Below are 25,174 nucleotides of genomic sequence, written 5' to 3' on the forward strand. Positions count from 1 at the left end.
ATAAAATTACAATCTAACTGATTAATGAACTTTGCCCAAGAGGCAAGGAAACGCTGATAAAAGCATTAGAGACAGTCATAACAAATAAGCAAATTCCACACAGCTGGAAATAGAGTAAAATGAATTTGATTTATAAAATAAAAGGTGAACATAAAATCCTTCCGACCGATTATGATACCAGTTATATACAGACTGGCGATGCAGGCGGTGAAATTAAAAATGCAGTCATGGGTAGAAGTAATAGAATACTCTGAGAACTTCAGAACGGGTTCAGAAGGGGTAGGCGCTTAGATGATAGCCTGTTCGTGCTTACCCAATGCATAGAAATAACTAAGGCGGAAAACAGATCTCTGTATTTAGCCTTCCTGGACATAAGCGGTGCATACAACAACGTGAACAGGGAACTCCTGTGGCACATATTAAAAGATGAAGGAATTGGTCATGTGGCAATTGATATTTCGTGGTATAGGTAAACGAAGGGCAGATGTACACGGAAAAGCCCGAACAGTCTCTTATAGCAAAAGAGCAAAGAGATGCTGGGGTAATGAAACGTAGGGCATTATGGGGTGCAACAAATATGAAGTACTTGGAGGTACTTGGAAAGGAATAATGGTGATGGGGCTTTTAGGGAAGTTAGGTTGGGTTTTTTTTTAATGTGGTTCTGTGCTTAAGGGCAGAAATTCAGTCGGGATTAAAAGTAAATCAGAGAGCTGTTGAAAAATTAGTACTAGGTGCCCACGGGAAAACCCGAAACGAGGCAGTACAGGGGGATATGGGCTGGGCATCGTTCGAAGCACGCGAAGCTCGGAGTAAAATACTATATGAAAAATGCCTGAGGAAATTGGACGATAACAGGTGGGCAGCTAAGTTATTTAAACACTATACAGAAAGAGCGTTGACACACAGTGGCGGAAACGAACTAGAAAGCTGGCCAGTAAGTTTGCCAGAGACGAGGAAGGAGAAAGAAAGAGCATTAAACAACAGGTTAAAAACGTCGAAGGTAAAAATTGGATAGATTCAATGGAAAACAAGCATAGTGTAGAACTATATCGATGCTGGAAAAGGCAGATCAGGAAGGAAACGTTTTATGATAACTCAAGAGGCAGTGCCCTCCTCTTTGAAGCTAGGTCAGGGCAACATTAATGGAACTAACTTCAGTTGCCAAACTGAGAGCGGTTTCGCGGCGCTGCCACCATTGGCTGCTTTGAGTGGCGCTGCAGTCGTATCAGGCTTCAGCCGGTCCGATCAGTTGCAGTACTCGTACTGTGCGCGCATGTCGTAGAGTGCTTTCGCGGCGTGGTATAGTTCGAACATTTGGTGGCAACGAAGGCCATTCAACAATCACGAACTTCACCCAGATATTCCATCTCCTAAGCTTGCATGCACCACTGAAGATGGCTGTGAGGAGCAACAACTGCACAGGTGTGGCCGATCCTGTGCCGATAGCACTCGAAGAGACACTGACGATCGAGAAGACGTCAGCTCTAGTTGACAAGGAAACAAGAAATCAAGAACTTCACAGCTTGCTAAAGGCAGTAACACTTGTAGAGCCGTCTGAAAATCCCCGCAATCATGGCTACAGCCGCCCTTCCGCTAAATTTACGGTCATCTACTATCTTGCTGGCTATGTTGCAAAGAAGGCTGACAAATTTTCCAAGTGCACAGATTGCAAAGAAACCATGACAGATGTTGAGAATGTGCCTGCAGCAGCTCTTCTTATTGAAAAGCGCTCATATGTTCGTGGATCACTAAAGCACCCTTCAAGTCACCTTACTGAACTTCTGAGTGGCATCGAGTCAGTGATCAAGCAAGAAACTAAGACTGGAAAAGTTTTTGGAAATCTGTTCTGGTTATTTGTGGATCTTCTTTCGAGCAGGAAGCTACAACGGGTGGGTTGTAGCCTGCTCTCTGAATATTTCACAGTGCAGGTAATGAAGTTCTACTTGGTAATGCGGATGCATTTTTATTCAACACTCCTGGCAGAGAGGAGTAATGTCAGCCAGCAAGTGAAGAATGCAAGGAAAATGTCTCGCCTGCTGTAATGAAGTGTGCACGTGGGAAAAAGTGCAAAATGTGTTGTGAATAAAATGCAGAAGTGTCTGCATTTGTGTCTAGCTGTAGCGCACTGCATGAAGTATCACAAAATACTTGTTGGAACGGTAGCGCACACTATAAGAACGTTACACGGAGAGCGGTAAACTCAAATACTGAAATGTCTGGAGTTGGCGTCGGGCATCCTCACTATTGCGGAGAAAGAGAAACTGACGACTCAGGGACCCGAGAAAGTTCGTCTTCGCGCGCTCGGGTTGTGAGCTGCACGCGGATTCATTCTTGAAGTGAGCGCTGTGCATAAAATCCGCTTATTTCGGAAAACTTCACAGAAATCGTAGGTACTTGTGGTCTGCTTTCGAGTACCATAAATGTGGGACTATGCACTCTGAAGCTATTGCTAATTAATGTTTAAAACACGCTGCACCAATGCCTACCAGACATTCGGGTTTACGTAAGCTGATAAGTGGACTTACGATGATCCTTGCAATGATCCGATTTCCATCTTTAAAGTGGATGTCTAATATGCTACTTTGGTGAAGAAACTCTCATAACCACATTCCTTTCAAAAATTATGACCGCCCGCAATTTCGGCCAACAGTGGCATTGGCTATGCAGTGATGATCTGTATCACTCGAGTTGCTGCAGTAAAGATTTGTGCAATACTCTCCGCACAAGGTTCAGAACTGACTGGTGGTTTTACGATAAACACGGTAAGTGCGATATTTGGGACACCAGTTACTCAACATTCCCGAAGGCAGCATGTTAAGACGCTGGGCGGCCGCGAAGCTGCGGCGTCTGCTACGTGGCCAGCGGGAGCGTTTCGACGGCAGCGCCTCCGCGCTCGAAAATTTGCGGGCCGCTGCAGCCGCATGGAGAAGGCGGAGAGTTTGGCAACTGAAGTTGGTTCCATTAACGTTGGGTCAGAGTGTCTTAGAACGCGCAGCTACAAAAAGAAATTTAACGAAGAAGATGACACATGTGCTGTGTGTGGTAAATCTGTAGAAACCATAGAACACCTCATTCTAAAATGTGATGGTATCCATCCCGATGTCGATGCGGCACAGTCACTCTTCCCGAGGCCCTAGGGTTTGGAGATTACAATGGTCATGTATATAAATCTGCAGTGGAAATGAGCAAAAAGCGATTGGAAGACTGGTGGCTCAAAAGCATGGTGGCAACTGCCATCACCTAGTTTCAAAGCGAGACGCTCCTATCTTCTATCCATTCATCCAGCCGCACAGGTGCCTAATCGCTCGAACAAGCAGCGCAAGGAACTCCACCTTGCCTTCAGGCCCTTCGAAAAGGCACTCCCTGCCTACTCCCAAGCAGCAACCTGGTAACGCCAAAAACCAAAGCCCAGCCACCTTTCTCAACTGCCCACAAAAAATGGTTGCAGTTTAGCTCAGCTAAGCGTGGTTTAGCGAAATTGTCCAGACGACATAGACTGCTCCGTGCAATGTGAATGCTGCGAGAGTGGCGCCGGCTCTTTTTGCCAGCAAACAGCAAGTCACGCGGTTAGTCATGTGGCCACAGCTGCAAAGGCGGCAGTGCACGGTTGCAGCTGTGGCGTGTGACGTGGCTGCCACACCTCCACCGCTCCTTGTGGAGCAACAAGACATGGTTCACAATCAGCATCCCAAGGCCACTAGGCACAAGCATACACACAAAGGATGAGAGGGACTTGAAATATCCAGACGCACTACAATTTATTGAGATAGAATTTCAAAAAAATTAGTCCTAGTCATAAAAGAACTGGGAGGTGATTAGGCCAGATGGAAAGAGAAGCAGCCTTTTGTGGCAACCGGAAGGAAGAGTACAAAATGCAGTGCCTTGCTGAGTGCCTTCTGATCAAGAAAGCACCCAAGCCACACAAAGGAAAGAAAAAAAAAAAAGCTGCATGGTCTCAGCTGCCCACTCATCACTGGTCTGTCCACCCACAGCTGCTCTGGCTGGAAATCACCAGCGAAAAAAAAAAGATGGTCTGGCATGACGAATCAAAAACTAGGCAAAAAGAAAATGCTGGAAATGGTTGCACACAGCCCACTGCTTCTGAGTGAGGCGCAGTCGTCCACTTTCTATCCATCGGGCAGGCAGGAACTAGATCTTGGGCAACTTGGCCGCTTTGACAACAGGGTTGTTCCGCTGGAGGATGTAGCGCCCTTCCGTCTTGTAGTCATGTGAGCAGGCGTGCTCCTCGGCATAACGGTGAGTGGCGCAGAAAATGCTTCCACACCTGCAGGGAAGAGAAACCTTAATAAGAGCAAAGCGGCACCCAAGCTCTTGAAACCTTCTTGGGCGCACTCCGGCAGCCCACCTGGATGACATTCTAACCAGACTGCAGGAAAACCAAGTGCCACACTTCAGCACTCCCCTGCTGAACTGCAGCAAAAGTGATACCCAAGAGGAATTCGACTGCACATACAGGGCAGAGAGAGGGGGCAGGAATGTGGGACAACAGAAAAGGAAGTGAACAAGGGTTGAAGGGGAGCCTCAATCCGCTAGAAACATTTCAACAAGAGTCTCTGTCAGGCCCCGATGATGACAAGTCCTGGCCTCAACCTTTGTTCCTTCTGTTTTGTGCTGGCATGCAATTTAGCAGCTTTGTTATCGGCTGGTGGTTTAGAACCACACTTGAGGAGGTAAAAGTCACGCTTGTCTTCTCTGATGCATGCCAGTGGCATCACAGGAACCTTCTCGTGCCCCAACGCACCCACTCTGGACACTGAGCAGAAACAAGAGGCGCAGCAGCGAGAGCTCCCTCACCTGCACACATAGGTGGAAGCAAGCCCAGTCTTCTTGTTACACCAGGAGCAACGCTTGCCCTTCTTCTTAGCCTTGCCCGGCGATGGGTGCAGTGGGTCGGATATTGCGTCATCAGTCTTCGACTCAGATGTGCTGCTTGAATCTTCATCCAGTTGGATGGGCACCATTCCGTTGCCACTGCTCATTTCCGTAGCAGACACAGTGCCCACGTCCACTGACAGCGCCAAATTGCTGCCACTGCTGGCCGTTGGCCCCGTCAGGCTGCTAGATGTCTCGGCCACCAGTGTACTACTGGCTGCCCCACCCCCCGTTGAGCTCACTGTGGTCGTGCTGCCTTCAGGGGGCACTGCAGCACCCTGCAAGAAGCGGCCACCACACACAAATCGGCATTGCATGGTACAGCCGGACATAAAAGCAATCACTGTGCCTTGGCTGGTCCTGCAGGGTCGAGCGGCACAAAAGCCAATATGGATACCGTATTTACTCGCGTAATGCTCGCACCCCCCACATTGGCTATCAAAAGTTTTTTTTCCCTCGCATAATCATCGCACCCCCAAACTTACTGCCGCAAGCCGTCTGCTTGTCGTAGCGATCGCCATCTATTGACTGCGGCCACAACTAACTGCCATGGTTGGGCGCGCGTGCTGATAGGCGGCGGTACTGTGCTATCATCCGCTGCCACCGCCTTTACCGCTCATCCACTCACCACCGCTACGCCATTTTGCGAAGGTGTCTCCAGCTCTCCGGTGTCTCGTAGGCCTCGTTTGCCTTGTTTGCGTGTTGCACCGTGCTCTTTGTGCCGCTTCGCCATGGGAAGCTACGCAAGCTACACAGCTGCTTTTAAGCTAAAAGCTATTGAGTATGCGTTGGAACATGGCAACCGCGCCGCCAGCAGACACTTCGGCGTCAACGAGTTTTGCGTCCGGTATTGGAGACGGCAGCACGACGAACTCAAGAAGACTGGTAAGACGCGCCGGGCCTTCCGTGGACCGAAGACTGGGAAATTTCCTGCCGTCGAATCCTCTTTACTGGAATATATCAAGGCTCAACGAGCGGATGGGTGTGCTGTGTCGATTGATTTGATACGGAACCAGGCGCTCGTAATCGCAAGAAAGGAGGGCATCCCGGTGCAAGACTTCCGCGCTAGTAACGGGTGGGCCACACGATTTATGCGGCGCAATGGACTCTCGCTCAGGAGGCGAACGACGCTTTGCCAGCGCCTGCCCGCAGCCTATGAAGAGAAAATATAGTGGACTTCCATCAATTTGTTATCAGGATCCGGCAGGAGAAAAACTTCTTGCTCTCCCAGATAGGGAACGCGGACCAAACTCCGCTGAATTTCGATATGCCCAGCAGCAGGACAGTCGAACAGACAGGCGCTCGGACTGTGCACGTCAGGACTTCAGGTGCCGAAAAACAGAGGTGCACGGTCATGCTAGGCGTGACGGCGGACGGGTGGAAGCTCCCACCGTACGTCATTTTCAAGCGGAAGACCCTCCCGAAAGGAAAGCTCCCCCCTGGTATACACGTGCGCGTCCAAGAAAAGGGGTGGATGACCACGGACCTTATGGTGGACTGGGTGAAGATTGTGTGGGGGCGGTGACAGGGAGCGCTTCTTTTTCCGTCGCTCCTTGTGCTTGATAGCTTTCGGGGCCATCTTCAAGAGTTGGTTCGGGCGAAGTTCAAGGAACTGCGCACGGACCTGGCTGTTATACCCGGCGGCCTCACATCAATGCTACAGCCTCTTGACGTATCTTTGAACAAGCCATTTAAAGATAACGTCCGGAGGCTGTATGCAGAATGGATGACCGAAGGTGAACATGCTCTGACGCCGGGCAGCAAGATCAAAAGACCGTCCGTGGAGCTGCTGTGCAGCTGGGTATCAGAGGCATGGGGGATGATTGATGTAAACATGGTGGCCAGAAGCTTCAAGAAAACAGGAATTTTGAACGCCCTGGATGCGACCGAGGACCACTTGGTGTGGGACGACGAAGAAGCATCGGAAGATGAAGAAACCATCGATTCCAGTGTCGACACGGACTCTGATGAAGAGTAGAATTGCCTGCAGGACGTACGCAACGCGAGTAGTGACGGGGAGGCTGCGCGCGGCAAATAAAGTGCTTTAGCAGCTTGAGCTTATGTTCACCCCGTACTTTCATAACGAAGGTAAGTTACGCTTGAAAGTAATGTTTTCGTTATATTTACAATTGCGGACCTGACAATCCTGATCTTGCACCCATTCATCTTTGCATTTAACACTCCGAAACATTTGCTTGAAAATTTTCCCCGCATAATTATCGCACCCCCAAACTTCGCATTGATTTTCAGGGAAAAAAAGTGCCAGGATTACGCGAGTAAATACGGTATATACTTGCTAGATGTCTTTTTTCCACCAGGTAACTGATCACAAATTAAACTTGGGCATTTAAGGTAGACCCATTCCGCACCAACTGATTCAGACTTTACACTCGACCATTTTCGATTTCTTTGGCATAGTAACGTAATAAACCATGATACAGCAGAACCTCGATTATAAGACTTTTAGGGGACCGCATGAAACTGTCATACAATTGAAAATCTCAGACAACTGACTCATTCACGTAATAAATGCGTCCGCTGCTCTGGCTTGCAAAAATTTATTAAAATTCTTTCCCCGCACGTTATAAGAGTGCCAGTTTTCGTTTTGCAAGAACTAGTTCCGAGGCCACGCAAAGTCAGGCTTTTCGGCATCAAGAAAGCATCTGTAACAAGGCGCGCGGTCGCTTCAGTCATTGCACACCAAGTAGATGTCACATGCACCTCGAAAACGATAATTTGTACGATGCGGCAAAAATTTGTACAAGAAATTTTGAAATTCTTACAGTAGCCATTCCAACTATTTTCTGAAGCTGTCCAGAAAGCAAAGAAACCAATACAATTATTTTAGACATTATAAAACTTAAGCTATGCGAGAAAAAAAAAAGATTCTAAATTTGAGAAAAACCAGCTTTCTGTGGCATATTCAGCCGTGAATTGCATAGTGAGGTGGTCCTAGTAAAAATATGAAAGGCAGTACATTCCACTGTACCATTTAATAGCATTTATTTCAGTACGTTTAACCCCAACACTCCTTGTTTTAAGCGAAAAAATAACTTTGCAAGTTGCAGCAAGCGACAGCTTCATGCAGGCCAACTAGATCGCATGCAAAGACACTTCGCATTCTTGCAATGCAGCAGCACTCACTATGCTGCTTCCCTCCCATTTAAAATAGTGTGCACAAAAATGGTGACTCAATTATGGTCAGCAAGGGATCCACTTGACAGGACATAACTACAATGATCCGTGAGGGGCATCGCACACGTTTTACACAACTTTTATAGATTACTGAAGCAATGTTCTCATTACAAATGACAAATTGTGTTCACATGAACGGTAGTGTGACCATGAATACAAGGAATGAATGAGACTGCAGTATACTGAAAGTTGTGTAATACCTACAAAAACTGACAGTTCTATGCCTCGACTTCATTCTGACTATCACCACAAACAGTGAATCTCTTGTAACTGGTTTCAATGGCCAGAAGAATTGCTTTATGTCTGAAAACAGTTGTATAGTGAGCTTAACGTGACAGCCAGCCCACACTACACAACTCTTGCACAGCATCTTAATTTATATGTTATGAAAGGACATTGCAATATATAAAATCAAAGCATATTTTATTACATTAGGTGACAACAAGTATTTGCTGTGCTTATTTTCAGTCCTAACATCAGGGTCTACGCAAGAATGAATTGAAACATGAGGTCACACTAATCTCTCCGTTCCACTAGACTAATATAGAAAGAACTTTGATAAACAGTGCCCCACATAAAAAATACAAAAATACAGGGCTCTGCTATGCATGCATTTTAAGCAGAGATTCTTATACAGCGCATGCATGTTGTACATTGCAACACAGCACAGCTATGCAGAGCTTGACTTACCTGCCACTTGGTTCTATTTTCCTCAATTGAGTGAAACTGATTTCTACTATGCAACGTTAACACTGTTGCAATGCGCAATTAGAACCCACAGTGGAGATTTCATTTGCACCAAGTGACAGTCACTGTCATATGACTAATATATGTTGAGGTGAAAAATCATGTCGCACCGGATAATACATAATATGAGACTAATGCATTAGCCTCATGAAGCTGCAATAGAATCGATTCTGATAATCCGATTTTAAAGGCACAAGGACAGCTTGCCTTATGGCTAATGTGTCGTGCATTCTGGAAGGTAGGTAGAAGCCGGGTAGAAGATAGTACTGGGAATCGAACCCCCCTTACCTATTGTTTATTAGTGGTGCATCCAGGGGGAGGGGGGGATCACTATCTTTCTATGAAAGTTGTACTCGAGTAACTCAACTCATCCACTACAAACTTGGAAGACTCCATCATATCCGATCATGAGTAAAGGTCCATTGCATCCTGTACAGATTTACCGCGTTAAGGCAGACACTTGGGGCAAGTTGGTCTGTACCAAACAATAGAAAACAACGCAGCACAAGGGAAGAGAAAAAAATCAATGTTTTTACCTCGTCCCGTGTGTAGTGCCAAGTTTTCTATTCTTTTGTACCAACCTTCCCGACAGTTCAGCACCAGGATGACCTCTACACTGCAGTGCTAATGCTAGATGCAACGGCTCATCGTGTTGAAATCCTACAAATCTAGGGGAGGAATTGCAAATGTAAGCAAGGTTTAGCTGAGCACACAGTATTCATCGCCTTTAACCAATTGTATATATACATATATGATGGGCTCAGCAGCACTAGTGTTACCGCTAAACTGGTGTCTGACCTCATTCCGTTCGCCTGTACTGTTATTACGCTCTACTACACTGTATTACACTCTAAAAACTCAACTGTTCTCAAGCGCGCCAATCCATCTTTGTTCATGAATGCTCTGCAGTGCATTCACATGGCCGCTTTTCTACCACTTTGTGCATGCCCGCTTCGTGATGCTGCTCCACAGTGTGATGCGAGCATGTCAGCACTAGCGGCGGCTTGCTCAGTCATCCCAATTGATGGTGGCAGCCATCACAGGCGATCTAAACCAGCGCTTTTGGGAAGCTGCGGCCCGGTCAACAAAAAGTCAAAAGCCACTGCTGCCTCTGCAGAAATTATCAGACATGTCATTCTTAGTCGGCACACCCTGTGATGCCAGAAATGCGTAAACACTGAAAGAGGTATGACGGCGGCTCTGCCAGTGATGACCGCACGTGGTGGGGGCAAAATACAAGAGCCCTGTCCTTTGCCACCAACGTTTTTCACATGCAGTGGTCTCCACTGCATGCAGTGGGAACCCTTTCTTTATCTCGGTGGGGTAGTAGTCTTTACTTTTGGGTTCCGTCTCCACGGGAGGGACATATGCAACGGGATTTTGGAAGATCTGCGGAAAAGCCCTATAAACCCATGAAAAGGATAGTCAATGCGAAATCTCATCAGTCAAAGTAAGGAAATGGAGGAAGCGAAATATGAAGAGTGGGAAAGAGTATTCAGTACATAAAGCATATCAGAGGTCCGACCACATTGCACGAAACATATCCAGCACATTTTTTGCAGAGTATGCTGGGTGAATTCCCGTATATTAAAGAATAACAATTAGTTTTGGTCTAGAAATAAATAACCATGAAAGTTAAAAAAAACTGATCACAAGGAAATAGGCATGTGCCTTTCGTGTACTCGTACTGCTGTGAAGTATATGTCGTGATGAGGTATCTGAACATTTTAAGGGTGATTACAGCTGTTACTTTATTTCTGAAATTTATTAGTGTTTGTAAAATTTGTCAAACCTGGCACGCAGAACGGTGTTTTGTTAACTGTACTAGTCTATATCTGAGCAAAATGAAAGGAGCTAGAACCACCAAAATTTTATCCTACATTCTAGGCAAAGTTAGTACAGTGAAAGCTCGTTAATTCGACCCCCGTTAATTCGGACAATCGGATAATTCGACCTGCACGCATGGTCCCTACAATTATATATAGGAGTCTATGGGGCAAAACTCTTGTTAATTCGGACAAATTTTACCGCCCATCGGTTAATTCGCCCTAGTTCCACGGCCCGCCAAGAGCGGCGCTACTGTAAAGTTGGAAAAAAAAGAATGTAGCGTAGGCCATCCGTACGGTCATCGTCATCAGCAGTGCGAGAGAGGGCGAGGAAAGCAAGGTTAGCAATGGCCGAAGCGCCCGGTGTCTTTCTTTGTGCTTCGTTGCCTCTTGCAGTCGTGCTCAGTCGTCGTGTTAACCCTATCTTCAGCAAGTCTCGTTTTGGCGTGTGTCGTCGTTGCCCAGTGTTTCTTGCTGCTACGACCGCGGTTATTGAACCCTAACACGCCTTTTCTGGATATTGCGTGCTTTGCCAGCGTGTTTACTGTGCTGTTTTCGAGTGCGTAGCGCGCCGTGCCTGCGCGCCTCGCCATCGCGTCCTGCTCCGATGGCGACACCGACAAAGCGGCCGAAGTACAACCAGGTGAAGGACCTAGCCACGAAAGTGGAAATATTGATGGTGCTGAAGGATGGTGTTTCACGCTCTGACGTGATGGTCAAGTATGATGTTAAAAGAACCACCTTGGCCACTTACGTGAAGAATGAAAACAGCATAATGGAGGCGTTTGACAGTGAAGCCTACGGTGACAAAAGGAAACGACTGCGGACTGCGGCCCACCCGGAACTCGAAGAAGCCGTAATGCGATGGATTAGAAACGCACGTGAGGCCTACCTCCCTGTGAGTGGGCCATTAATTTGTGCCCAGGCTGAAAGGTTCACCACAAAAATGAACCTTGAAGAGTTCAAAGCTTCTGAAGGTTGGCTTGCTCGCTTCAGAAGCCGTCACAATCTGACTTTTAAGAGTGTGTGTGGCGAAAGAGCATCCGTGGACGAAGACAGGATCGAGGAGTGGCGGATCACCGGGCTTCGTGAACACCTAGCTGCGTACGACGCTCCGAATATATTTAACGCCGACGAAACAGCGCTTTTCTTTAAAGCACTCCCGGATAAGACGATCACCTTTAAAGGTGACCCCTGCACAGCAGGGAAAAGAAGCAAAGAAAGGGTCACTGTGCTACTTGCCGCCAACATGACGGGAACAGAGCGTCTGCCTCTCCTAGTTATTGGAAAGGCTCAGAAGCCGAGGTGCTTCAAGAACGCGCGGCGCCTTCCGGTTGAATACCAAGCCAACAGGAAGGCTTGGATGACGTCCAGCATATTTCAGTCCTGGCTTCATCAAATGGATCTGCGTTTTCGAGCCGAGAAACGGAAGGTCCTCATGGTTGTGGACAATTGCAGTGCTCACTGCAAGGTGTCGGGCCTGGAATGGATTAAGCTTGTGTTCCTCCCGCCGAATACAACCGCAGCCCTTCAGCCCATAGACCAGGGCATAATCCAGCATATAAAATGCAAGTACAGAAAGCATGTATTGCAGCGCATGCTTCTCTGTATGGAAGCTGGGAAGAAGTACGACCTTACGCTCCTCAGCGCTTTGAATATTCTGGCGCACGAATGGGCCAACACGCCTACAGCAGTTATTGCGAACTGCTTTCGGCACAGCGGTTTTGTGCAACCGAACTGCGGTGTGGGGGAACTGCCGACAGAAGCAGCTGACGCAACCACAGAAGACGACAGCTGTTTCGACAGCGTTTTGCCTCCTGCCGTGCGGCTCGCGGATTACGTGTCCATCGATGATGGTGTCGCCATTGCCGGTCAGCTGACCGAGGACGAAATCATCCAAGAAGTGACAGGCGCCGACAACGACGATTCGTCGGAAGATGACAATTGTGAGCACCTGCCCCAAACGCCGAAGCGCACGGTGAAAGAAGCCGCAGAAGCCTTGTCCGTGCTGGAAGACTTCTGTGAACAAATTCCGGATGGTTCGCATGCCGCGGAGCATCTGGCAGCTGTTAGAGCTACTGTAGCCGCTCAAATTCGCCCGAAAAAGCAGACGACGATAACAAACTTCTTTGCCAAATAAAGGTATGTCATGCTGGGGCAAATTTCATGTTTTTTGTGGTTCATTCGATATTTCGACATTCGGTTAATTCGACTATTTTTCGCGGTCCCGTTAGTGTCGAATTAACGAGCTTTTACTGTAACAATTAAGCGATAAAGAGGTCAAGATATATTTTACAGATTAAGAAATATTCCTGCAAACACTGCTGAGAAGTTAGAACTTCTCTACCGGATTTACTGCAATGAAACTGCGATTAGCTCTAAAATTTATTTGCTTCCACCACATTTTATATCAAGAAGATGCGACCACGAATGGAAGATACGTGAAATGGTGTGTCGTACTGATGCCTACAAACGCTCTTTTTTTCCACATACCATCAATGAATGGAACAAGCTGCCTGACTCTGATCGAATGCCAGTCCGAGACAAAGTTTCATGCAATGTTGTCAGACCTCTGATGTGCTTTATGTACTTGGATACTCTTTCCTGCTCTTCATATTTCGCTTTCTCCATTTTCTTACTTTGACTGATGAGATTTCACACTGACGATCCTTTTCATTTTACATAACTTTTTGTACCAGAAGTTTAGCCCATGTCGCATGCTGTAAGATGTATCTTTAAAAATTGTATGTTTGTATCCCCCCTGCAATTATGCCTTCACAGCACTGCAGGAAATGTGAATAAATAAATAAATAAATAAATAAATAAATAAATAAATAAATAAATAAATAAATAAAGGAAACATAAAACATTTAGTTTAGATGGTGATCAAAAATGCTTTGCCATTTTTACGTTCTGTTCGCGTGTTGCACTTGACTTTAGATATCACTCATTAAATATGAAGTTATGCGTATGACGGAATCCCATCTGGCCGGGAGAGTACATTTGAAAAATATGACGCCGACCAGTGCAAAAAGGTTCGTTCTTGACGTTTCGGCTTCCACACGGAAGCCTTGTTCACAATGAATTCATCACTAAACACGGGTCGTTTAAATATGGTTGAACAATGGGCGCAAAGAATGTGAGTATATCGGGTTTAGATTTCTGTCGTTCCGGTTTAACGTGTGTGATGTGGTTTGTATGATTAGGGATTCCAAATGTAGCCATGATGCTGTTGCTTTTTCAGTTGCGATCATCCTTGCCTTGTCACAGTCAATATTGTGGCCATTCACGACTGAGTGCTCCGCTAAGGCGTTGTTGCGAATGTTTTCATTCTTTACGTCCTGAGCGTGCTGCTGTAATCACTTCCGGTAGTTTCCTGTTTCCCGATATACACACCGTTGCAGTCCACGCCGGGAATTTCGTAAACAACTCCGGGGAATCTTTCCTTCAGCATCCAGTTGCATGCGAATCACAAGTCGGACCTTCAACGCAAGAAAGGTGAGCTCGCCCGTGAAAATAAGCTGACCAAGCTTCTTTCAGAGCAATCAGTCAACTTCAATAACCACAGTGCATAACTTATCGTTGTACAGACCGAGCCAAGCTGAAAAGAATGTTCTGAATCATGGGTTGAATGTCAACTTAGGACCCGCACCGGACAAGAAGAAATTAGTGTGCGTGGTGGAATATGCTGCCAGCCAGGTCGAAAACACTTGCCGCGAAGAGGCCCGCACCCGCGTTGTCATGTGTTGAACGTGACGCTATCAAGAGTCTCCATGAAAATGAACACATTGCGATTCTACCAGCAGATACAGGCAATGCGACTTTTCTCCTGGACAAGTCTGACTATGAAAAGAAGATGCTACCTCTTCTGGAAGACGGTGAGACCTATGTCCGCCTCAAGAAGGATCCAACACTAAAGCTGGAAAGAGAATTCCAAAAGTTGCTGTCCGACGTTTTTCTGGCCATTCCTCCGAACCATAAAGCACTCTACTACAAACTGCTTAGCCACAACGGATCTGCACCTGCTTTCTATAGATTGCCCAAAATTCTTAAGCCAGACGTTCCTTTGCGTCCCATCGTGGATTACACTCGCTCCCCCCTGCGTAATGTCTCAAAGTTCTTGCACCGGGTCCTTTCTCCGCTCGTTGGTCAGAGTCCCAGTCACATCCGCAATTTGTACGCCTTTGTCGAGAAGGACCGCAGCACCTGAATTGACGAAGATGAGGTGATGGTGTCATTTGACGTTAAGTCCCTGTTCACGAGTGTCCCGATAGACCTTGCTGTCAGCGTTTGCACCACTGCCCTCGAGGCTGATGTAACTTTGCCAGAGAGATCACCGATAGACGTACCTGACCTGCGCAGGCTTCTAGACTTCTGCCTTAAGAACATGTACTTCGGTTTCATGGGCAATTTTTACAAACAGGTGCATGGGACCCCCATGGGCGCCTCAGTTTCAGTTACAGCTGCCAATCTCACCATGGAAAAGCTGGAACAGCGGGTGTTGGCCTCCTTTGTCCCTTGCCCGAAGGTGTTTTTCCGCTACATCGATGATTGGTTTTGCATCATCCAAAAAGGTGTGGTGAGCAAGTTTCTGACCCATCTTAACAGCCTGGAAAGAGCCATTCAGTTCACTATAGAAGAAGAATTGGACGGCAAACTACCATTCCTTGATGTCCTTGTTTCACGTAAAGGCCAGGGTCTATCTTTCAGCGTATACCGAAAGGAGACGCACACTGGCCGCTACCTCAGTTTCAACTCAGTGCACCCTGTCAGCCATAAGAAGGCCATTGTTAGCACGTTACTGCAGCGTGCGAAAAGGTTGTGCACAAGGCCTGAGGATGTGACCCTGGACGCGACAAAGGTACAGGATGACCTCAGAAACTGGATACCCAGGCGCTTCATCGACGCAGTGGAACGTCAGCTGTCAAAACTAGGACAACCGGACGCCCGCCCTCTGCTCAAAAAACGGGCTTCTGTGCCGTATATCCCGGGAACTAGTGAATGCCTAGCACGTGTCCTACGGGAGTAGGACGTGTAGGTGGCACATGTCCCGGCCAGAAAGATGCGCCATCAGCTTGTTAAGGTGAAAGACACACTGCCAAAGGAAAGATTCCCCGGAGTTGTTTACAAAATTCCCTGCGCGGACTGCAACGGTGTGTATATTGGGGAAACAGGAAACTACCGGAAGCGATTACAGCAGCACGCTCAGGACATAAAGAACGAAAACATTCGCAACAGCCCCTTAGCGGAGCACGCAGTCGTGGATGGCCACAAAATTGACTAAGACAAGGCAAGGATCATCGCAACGGAAAAAGTAGAAGCATCACAGCTACATTTGGAATCCCTAATTATACAAACCACATCACACACGTTAAACCAGAACGATGGAAATCTAAACCCGATATACGCGTGCTCCATGCACCGATTATTCAACCATATTTAAACGACCCCTGTTTCGTGATTAATTCATTGTGACCAAGGCTTCCGCGTGGAAGCTGAAACGTCAAGAATAAGCCTTTTTTCACTGGTCGGCGTCTCTTATATTTCAAACTCATTAAAGATGAGCTGCATAATATGGATGGGATGAATACCTACATATTGGCACGGTTTTCTTGTCAAGTCACAGGCTACATAATAAGAATAAACTAATAATTAATAATTACCTAATAATAAGGGATGCACTTGAGAATAAACCATAAATACTTGTCCCCAAAATGTGCTCCTGGATCCGCCCCTGCCGCATAAGAAGCAGATGCTCAACCTGCCAGTGGTGCAAGAGTCCACTCTAAGCCTAAACAACACTTATCTCTCTGGTAAACAACATGCTGTGGCCAAAAAAAAACTGCGATAGCATTCCCATTCACCAAAGAAGAAGTGCACCCACCGTGGCTGCTGGGTCAGCTTCAGTCGACGAGCCTGCAGCCTTTTCTGAGCCACCACTTGAAGGTCCGTTAGAGGTGGGCACAGCTCCACCTGCACATGACAGCCTAATGTAAGGAATAGTGCATGCTTCCCATAGCAAAGAAGTGCATATAGCAAAAAAGTGCATGCTTCCCATAGCAAAGAAGAGTCCACTGCCGTTTCTCTCTGATGAACTGAACGCTGTGGCCAAAAAACTACAGCACCACATACTAAAGAGGCAGCTGTAAGGGCCTCGTTCTGCAGAAAAATTGGCACCATCCGTTGCTGTTGCGAGCGAAAAGTACGGTATGGTCGAAAAGGTGTGGCTACGTCACACATGAAGCATCAGATTTGAAAAGTGATTAAAGCATTAGAGAACTGGTGATTAGAAGGTTGCAACAAGAATAAATGTCATTAGGACATCAGGGTTCGTAGCAGTTTTAGTTGAAAAAATTCAAGGGTTTTCAAGGACTTTCAAGGCCCTGGCATAGCAATTTCAAGGACCTCAAACTATGTTGTGTTTAGCAGCTCGGACCAAAAAAGAAATTCTTCAACAACAAAATCATTCATTTTATTGAAAAAGAAAAAAAGGAAAGAGGCATATACCACCTTAAAACACATATCAGTAAACACACACACATTTCCTTGAAGCACACACTCGTTAAGCATATCAAGAAAGCGCTTGAAGTTTTTCTGCAATCGCGCAATCAATTGCTTGAAGGTCCTGCATCTTTTCTTTCGCAGTTTTTCTAAGACTGATTTCACAATATATGTGATGTCATTTGCTGCTTCAGCTTTTTCGGAGTAACTGTCTGCAGCTGCCGTCAAGTCGACAATAGTTTTTTCTAGTTTCTTTTTCTTGTGTCTGTTGGCTTCAATTTCATTTTCAATAAGGCTTCTCTTTGACTGCCTCAACTGCTGAGCTTCTTGCTGCTTCTGCTCCTCTAGGTACGCTTGGTGCCGGTTCCAAGCAGCTGAAGTAGATGTCCGCAGCTCCTTTGTTATTGCAACTTTAAGGATGCCTCCCGCCTTATCTATGGCATCGCACACAATTCTTTGCGACACGTAAGACATTTCCTTCATGTTTTCAATGGTGATGTGGCAATTAATGCTAAATCCTCTTTCTACAGTAGCTTGACCATGACTTAATATAAGCAGAACTTTGACCACACCCCAGAGGTTTGAGCACGAAGAACGGAACTTCAAAAGATTGCAAAAAAACTCATTCAAACTTTTGGAATGCTTCTCGAATGATCCAAGGATGTGCTTTTCTTCCTGGAGCAACTCTGTGTACTCGGCGAGAACTGCATCTCGCTGGTGCTCGCACAACCGGTTTGCTTCAATGAGGGCACCCAAAACTTTCCTGAAGCCTGTAAGGCACTCATCCGGCCTTGAACACATCCGCACAGGATCTAAAGAGAGCGCCCTAACAAGATGGTATCTTAGTGGGCTTTTATCCAATATCTTCTTTGTTGCACTAATCAGAAACTGTTCGCACTCCATCTTAAATGCAAACACATCCTTTGCACTTATCTTGACAGCTTTCACAACTTGTTCTGCTGCATGACCAATGTCTACTTTTTCAAGGGGAGCATGGTTCTTTGGATCATCGATGTCAATCTTCAAGAGGCTCAAGATTCCAGCAGACGCTGCTACCACAGAGCACTTTACAAACCTTGTCATTAGTTTTCTCACAACACTTTCAAGGTCCTTTGCTAAAAAGAACACCAGAGGTTTGTCACCTTGGTATTCAGTCAAAAATGGCTTGAATATCATTGCAATTCCCAGAGCAATTGAAGCTTTGCCGGCGTCAGCGGATCAGAGCAGGCATCACACACACACGTTGGAATGCAATACACTTAGGCAAACTTACTTGTTTCACTCTGGTACATTGCACATACTTGTTCACATGGGGCCACAAAAGAATGGCGCGCTCAATAACAGGTACATTTTCAACCCAGCGATGCGAGACAAAGTTGAGAGGGTATGTTGTCTGGCCAGTAACAGAGGCAAAGTCATCTCTCCGTGCAGGTGCATCGTGAAACAGGCCACTTAGGCTTGAAAGGAGGGTATCCAGGCACCACTTGCTAGCACCAATACCTGCTCTGTACGCATTGTGCAGAGTGTGAAGACCACAAGTCCCCAACTCCAGGCACTGAACTTGATAGTTGTTCTGAAGGTGACTTTGCAAATTTTTGAAACATTTCAAATTCACATTTGGCCCATCCATAGACAAGTGAACTATTTTTGAAAATGGCAAACAATCCAAGGCATTCAAAAGCTTTTCCTGGATGTCTTCTGCCGTACTGTGTCCCATGAAGACTGATGTGTAGTACCTGGTAGTTACACGTTCAGAAACGGCGTCCCAGTACCACACGTGGATATCCATCTGCTTCCGCTGAAGGTAGTCGTTCAATGACTCATCGAACAGGACAGCGTAAGAGCCGCACTGCTCTATTTCGCGCTGCAAACACGAGAGAAAATACGGCCGCAGGCCGTGACAAAGGACGTACGCGCATTTCTTTTCACCGCAGGAGAAGGCTTTCGAGATTTCGCTGTCGGGAAACATCTTTTGGAACAGTTCCCCTTTGTGCGAAGACGAATTGTATGAGTAGTGGGAAGCTGCCACTTTCAAAGTCCACAGTACCTCGGCATCGGTCACAAGTTCGTTCATACAGCATGCATGACGCAAGTCTGATGACACTGAAGGCATGACGCTTTCCGGTCGCTCACTGACGGTAGCCGCCACGTAGTTCCGAATCGAGTTTCCTTGCGCTCCATTTTTTACGTTTGCAATGTGCTTTGCGCTTCTCATGTGGCTTATAATTGCCGACTCGCCCATGGAGGAAACGTCAAATGCTTTACAACACGCCCTACACTTTGCGCGATGACAGTCCGAGGGATCCTGAACAATCCACTGGTTATAAACATCATGGTCTAGCCAGGACCACTGAAACTTGCACCTTCCTGGCATAGCGGAAAAACTTGGGGCCGATGATTGTGTTATTTATGCCCCGATTACTAATACCGCTGATCAAGAATCCCTCCAGGACAATCTTAACCGCATTCAATCATGGTGCAATCGCTGGTTGATGATTGTTAATCCCAATAACTGCAAGCTCATGTCTTTCCATCGTCGTCGCAACCCGCATTTATTTACTTATAAGATTTCTTATTCTCCTGTCGAACTTGTCCCGTCCTATACTTACCTCGGCATCACTATTAGTAATGACTTATCATGGCGCGAGCACGTAACAAAGCTAATATCACCTGCGAATAAAAAACTAGGCTTTTTTAAACGCCACCTTCACGGCGCCCCTCAAAATGTAAAGCTACTTGCTTACAAATCATTAATCAGGCCAAAACTTGAGTATGCATCCACCATCTGGAATCCACAGCAAGCTTACCTCATTGATTCATTAGAAGCCGTGCAAAACAGCCGCCCGTTTCATTCACCGCTCATACTCATCCTATATTAGTGTTTCATCTCTCAAGCTACAGTCCCAATTATACAGTCTTTCCCTCCGTCGCCATATTTCTAGCCCGTGCCTATTTCACTAATTTTATTATTCCCACCTCAAACAACCGCCATACATCTGCGCACCGCCATCACGCACGTCTCACCGCATTGGTCATCCGCTGAAAGTTTCACGCCAACGTGCCCGTACGACTACATTTTGCAAATCATTTTTCCTCCAAACAGCAAGCGACTGGAACGACCTTCCCCATGAAATTGCAGCCATCACCTGTCCATCAACCTTTGTAGAAAAAATTACATCCCACCTGTCATCATGAAAAATGTTTGCTTCCTCATGTTAACCCCACCCCTTATGTAAAACCCCCGACAGGGGGTCTTTAAGGAAATAAAAATGAAATGAAATGAAGTATGAAAGTAGGCTATTTTCTCTCCTTGAGGAGCACCAATTTCTGTCTCGACAACTTCAACCACAGCTGGTCTCGCATGACGGCGGCAGAACCGTGCAGTCGTAGGTGTGCAGATATGTGCTATTTGGCGTCCATCGCTAGAGCTTGACAAGATGTTAAAGGACAGAACAATTTATTCCGCGGTAATCTGTGGTGTTGCATGAGAGTTGGTTTAGAAGAACTTTTTGTTGGGCTAGATGGTGCATTTTGTAACAAGTTGCATGAGAGTTGCTCGAATTCAGCGCTAACATTCAGGCCGATGCGATCGCAACCATCAGCTGCCGAAACGGCGACACCGGCCATGGCGGGGTCCCGTTGCAGACCAGTCGAGATGTGCACACAGCAGGTAGGAAAAATTATAAGCGAGCTGTTACGTTCTGCCTTATTATAAGTTCCCTGTTTGCGTAGACCCGAATGTTGCAGTTATGCTTCTTCATTCCTGTGTGCGGAGAGGGAGGGTGACAGACAAAGTGATCGCATTACAAAGTGATAAGAATTATTCACCACCATTCTTTTCATACTCTGAGGCATTAATGTTATGAGAAGCTTCAGTTCAGGTTAACTGAACTTAAAAAAATATACAGCAGCCAACATAGGCTAGCTGTTTTTCACCTTTCATTGTACAACACGCAGGAGAATTGGCATCTGAGACAAATGTTATAATACTGAACTGTCGCTGCGCAGCGAAGCATCATTTGAAAACTGTCTAGGTGCTGAACATTCATGTGAAGTAGATAAATGTCTGCGTCTCTAGCTTACATGTGATGCATTGCATGCTTGAATATAGGAATATTGCACTGAATGGTTGTCTTAATAATTGAGAGGGACTTCGGTGATTTCAAGAAGTGCTAAATGCTGCTGCACGGACGGCAGAGGCCGGTTTGGTGGTCGTTGGGTCAATTATCCATAAGGGTAAAGAGTAATAAACATGCTATAAAATTGGTAGTTTTAAAAGGCCAGGGGACACATTGTGTTCCCCGACATCCCAGTCTTTTTTCGTATCACCAGTGTCTTAGGGACGGTTTACTAAAGTCAGTTAACATACAAGCTATGCCGCAGTGCTCATGCCAAACTAAAACTATATCGGAATGCCTTTCGTGCACACGATTAGTCAAAGAAACTTGTAGAAAATGCTGAAAACTCGGATTAAGCTTGTGTGTGCTGGAAAAGCCGAAGCATGATTGTTTTACGCTCTAGCATGTCATTTATTATAATTTACTATTTGTCACTCACATCTGCATTAAACTCATTTATTACATGCTGCGCTGTATAAAATGTGCCTGCTAAAGTTTTTGCAAGCCAAAGGTTATACCACCTGCATTACCCACACGACAAGAAGAGTATCTAATTAACAGCCAATGAACATTCTCATTTTGCAGTTCAGCAGTAAAACTGCCTATGTGAAGAGTTCTGCTTTTGGCTGCGGTCTGCTTTCTGCTTTGTCTTTGTGCCCGGCTTTGTTTATGTTGTGGTGCCTGTAGCGAAACTGTGCAGCTGGCTTTGATGCTTTGCTTTCACTTGATGTTTTCATTAAGAAAAACACAAGGCAAGCTAATCTTCTGCCTAGCTGTTTGTGTTATTACTTACCTACCTTACCTTGAACACTTTGCATATAATGCATAAGTTTTATATTTCCACATTTCTGCACATATGATATGCATCAACAGCAGGACATCTGTCCATACATTGGCTGGTGGTTCTTCTTTGACTAGGCTCCGAGCACTAAGTACATGACAGCAAAATGGCTCCAGGCTGTCCTGCGCCTTGATGGGAAGCCACATTGATTTACCGTATTTACGCGCATAATTTGCGCACTTTTTATTCAGAAATTAGGGCTCAAAGAAGGGGGTGCGCAAATTACGCGGGGATTTCGCGAGCACGACTTAAACAACTCCACAAAGGTCATAACGCGCAATATAGGTATAGTGTATGTTGCTGCGTATACGTCAGCACCCGGACCCGCACCCCACGCTATACGGTTACAGTTATATGTAAATGGCATGTGATGTCCCACACCACCATGCAGGCCGTGAAATGCATTGCAGTGCGTAACTGTGCGTGGTTAATTTTGTGTGTGAGTGAGGTCCTTATGCACGTACCAAAGCCTCAGTAAATGGGTGCACCTCTCGCACTGCTGGAATAGCTGCTATATCACTTGCCTACCCATGCCCTTGACACACATTAGTAGAGGTGTTCAGTCACAAAGTCTCTGCGCATGCTCGGTGCAATTCCGACTGGCAGAAAGAATACAGTAGTGTTGAAAATGCAACACATTTTGCATGCAGTTGCATTTTTGCCTTACAGACAAGCTGAAATTCAGTTTCTAGAGGCAGTTGTTACAGGGGTGGAGACACCAAATTTTTGGTTGGCGTGTTCTTTGCTTCAAACGTTGCGTATTGCCCCAGGACGCGTGATACACGCTGCGCAATTCATATATGTGCGGTAAATAATTTTTATTTCATTATTTTACTGAGCGATTTCGGTTTCGGTTTCTGAGCGCCGGGGTGTGCTGCGACGTCACGATCAGGGAAGTGCAGCAACCCTGGTCACATGGGCCCCAAAAGTTGTGACGCACGCATTGCTGTGTCGTCTGCTCTCGTACACATGCTGTGCATAGCAGCGCCTTTCAAAATCATGTGCCGACAAACTTGGTCGATGCTGCGATATGCTGAGAAAAGCCAAGCGAGCGAGGAACGGCACTGAGTCCTGAAACCAAGCGGCTCGCTTAGGCCGATCTCAATACAGCGTATGCCAATGCAGTTTCTGCATTGTATTTCGCTTTGCCATGTCAACGCCGATGCTCGGCGGATGTCTGTGTCGGTGGCCTGTAGCAGACCCTGGTCACATTACAGCGACACGATGCCTCACTTTTCCTACCGACCATTAGCCGTCTCTGTCTTCACTTCGCGCCGCGCTGCGAGACTGCTCAGGGTCCCGTGGCTGCTGATTGTGATATCTGTAGCTAGTTGAGCAAAAAGTCCATGTATTCGTTAAATGGATGCTTCCAGACAATTGTACAGGGTTCAGAATTAACCGCACGGGTACGTACCTCCTCCAGGAATGCGCCCATGACGACGACTGCATCTCGGCGTTACTTTTGTTTACATATCTGCATCTGTATACAGGCACCAACTGCGGGTTAGTTCTCAAGAATTGCAAGCTGCGCTCTACTTAGGTTAAGCAAGCTCATCTCTTTTGCGCCGGTTGCGGGTTTACTTGTTTGTGCAGTGCGATAACTTTGCAAGAATCGCCGAAGAATGCGAGCGCCAGCCTGGGGAATGCTTCATGGCCAGGTTGTTGACAGCGCGTAGGACAGGCGTTTCTCACCTGTTGTAACTGCTTTTTTGCTTTTTTCGATGCGTCCACTACATGAATTTAAATTGGTTTATCTAGAGACACATTCAGCACCCATTTGAGATAAACAAAATGGCTTAAATTGTTGCCCTCAAGCGACACCATTGACTGCTAGCTGCCGCCGCAGGCGCCTGCATCATTGACCGACAGACTGGGTCACACCGCCTACCAGCGGCGCTTCCCGCTTGATGTATTTGCGTCCTAAGATGTAAACAATCCTTGATTTCAGGTTGCTGTTGTCAAAACTATGCTCAATGACCATTTGTATTTGCTAAAACTTGTGAAATCGCCATCCACAATCACTGACATTGAACATACAAACCTGGCGGACTCGCCAGGCCTATTCGTATTGCAGATGAGCCGAAGGGTGAACGTATGAAATGTTGTCGCTCGTTTCGCTTATTCGTATTACGGGGAAGGTGCATACAAGAGAGTCATCGTCTCATCGACGCGAAGGTTTCGCTCAGTTGCTGATATGAGGTGCCGGCTCGTGCGTGAGTAACGACATACATGCCGATCAGCACACCAACAGCTGAGTCGCCGAAGCAGCGCCTCGCCGATGTCGCGCGTCGCCGTTCATAGTACGTCACGTTACTGTGTTCTGTGTCACTGCTATTCACTGATATCGTTCCCACGGCTCTACGTCATCACCTATAGCGCTAGCGATGGTCATCCGTCGTGAGAAAGAGCACTTAGAGACTCTTTGGATCTCAATTAAAATATACTTTAAGCCCTTGTTGCGTCCAATACTTCGCCGTGGGTGACCTTACATACAGAGGAAGCCCATAACAAGCTTACTATAGCCTCAAAATTTGATGTCCCAACCCCTTTAAGCATGCCAGCTTATGCAGTAATTTTCCATAGCCATAGCAAATATTTGACAAAAGCAGTTGAGCTGACAAGAACATTAATCGACACCAAAACAGATTGTGCACATTTGCTAAGGTTGTGAAGCATTGTTAAGTACAGACTTTTGGGAGGAGCTCAACATGCCGCATGTGCCAATTTTAGTGCAGCAAATAAAACGCGGTCAACTTTGCTTGCAGGCAACGACAGCTCCGGTGCTACCGCGTGGCAAGAAACCCTCCGATGCAGTGTACGTGAAAGCTTTGTAAAGGCTACAAAATCACAAAATATTCTAAATTGCATGGTGCTACGTCTAGAAGCAATGAGGGACACCGTAGTGAAAGGCTCCGGATTAGTTTAGACGGGCTCTATCGCACAGCACACGGGCGCCTTTCGCGCTTTGCCTCCTTCGAAACGCGGCCGCCACGTCCCAAATTTAACCCAGGTCCTCAGATTCGGTAGCCGACCGCCCTAGCTACTAGGCCCCC

General features: G+C 46.5%; 2 protein-coding genes across 17 annotated transcripts in view; both read right to left on the reverse strand.

The window, feature by feature from the left end:
* Positions 1–3,741: 3,741 nt before the first annotated feature.
* Positions 3,742–25,174, reverse strand: part of LOC144116354 (uncharacterized) — a 109,894-nt gene continuing 88,461 nt past the window's right edge. For all 16 annotated transcript variants that reach the window (XM_077651112.1, XM_077651123.1, XM_077651114.1 and 13 more), the window contains 3 exons: positions 16,546–16,634; positions 4,816–5,171; positions 3,742–4,285 (listed from right to left, as the gene is read on the reverse strand). In XM_077651112.1, the coding sequence (XP_077507238.1) occupies positions 4,150–4,285; positions 4,816–5,171; positions 16,546–16,634 (581 nt within the window). In that variant the 3' untranslated portion in view covers positions 3,742–4,149. The remainder of the gene's footprint in view (positions 4,286–4,815; positions 5,172–16,545; positions 16,635–25,174) is intronic.
* On the reverse strand, positions 18,268–19,601 carry LOC144116355 (uncharacterized). Its single transcript, XM_077651125.1, has one exon. It carries the CDS (start codon positions 19,534–19,536, stop codon positions 18,373–18,375), a length of 1,164 nt encoding a protein of 387 aa, XP_077507251.1. The 5' UTR covers positions 19,537–19,601; the 3' UTR covers positions 18,268–18,372.

The sequence above is a fragment of the Amblyomma americanum genome, chromosome 1, assembly GCF_052857255.1.
Source record: "Amblyomma americanum isolate KBUSLIRL-KWMA chromosome 1, ASM5285725v1, whole genome shotgun sequence".
NCBI classification, from domain to species: Eukaryota; Metazoa; Arthropoda; class Arachnida; order Ixodida; family Ixodidae; genus Amblyomma; species Amblyomma americanum.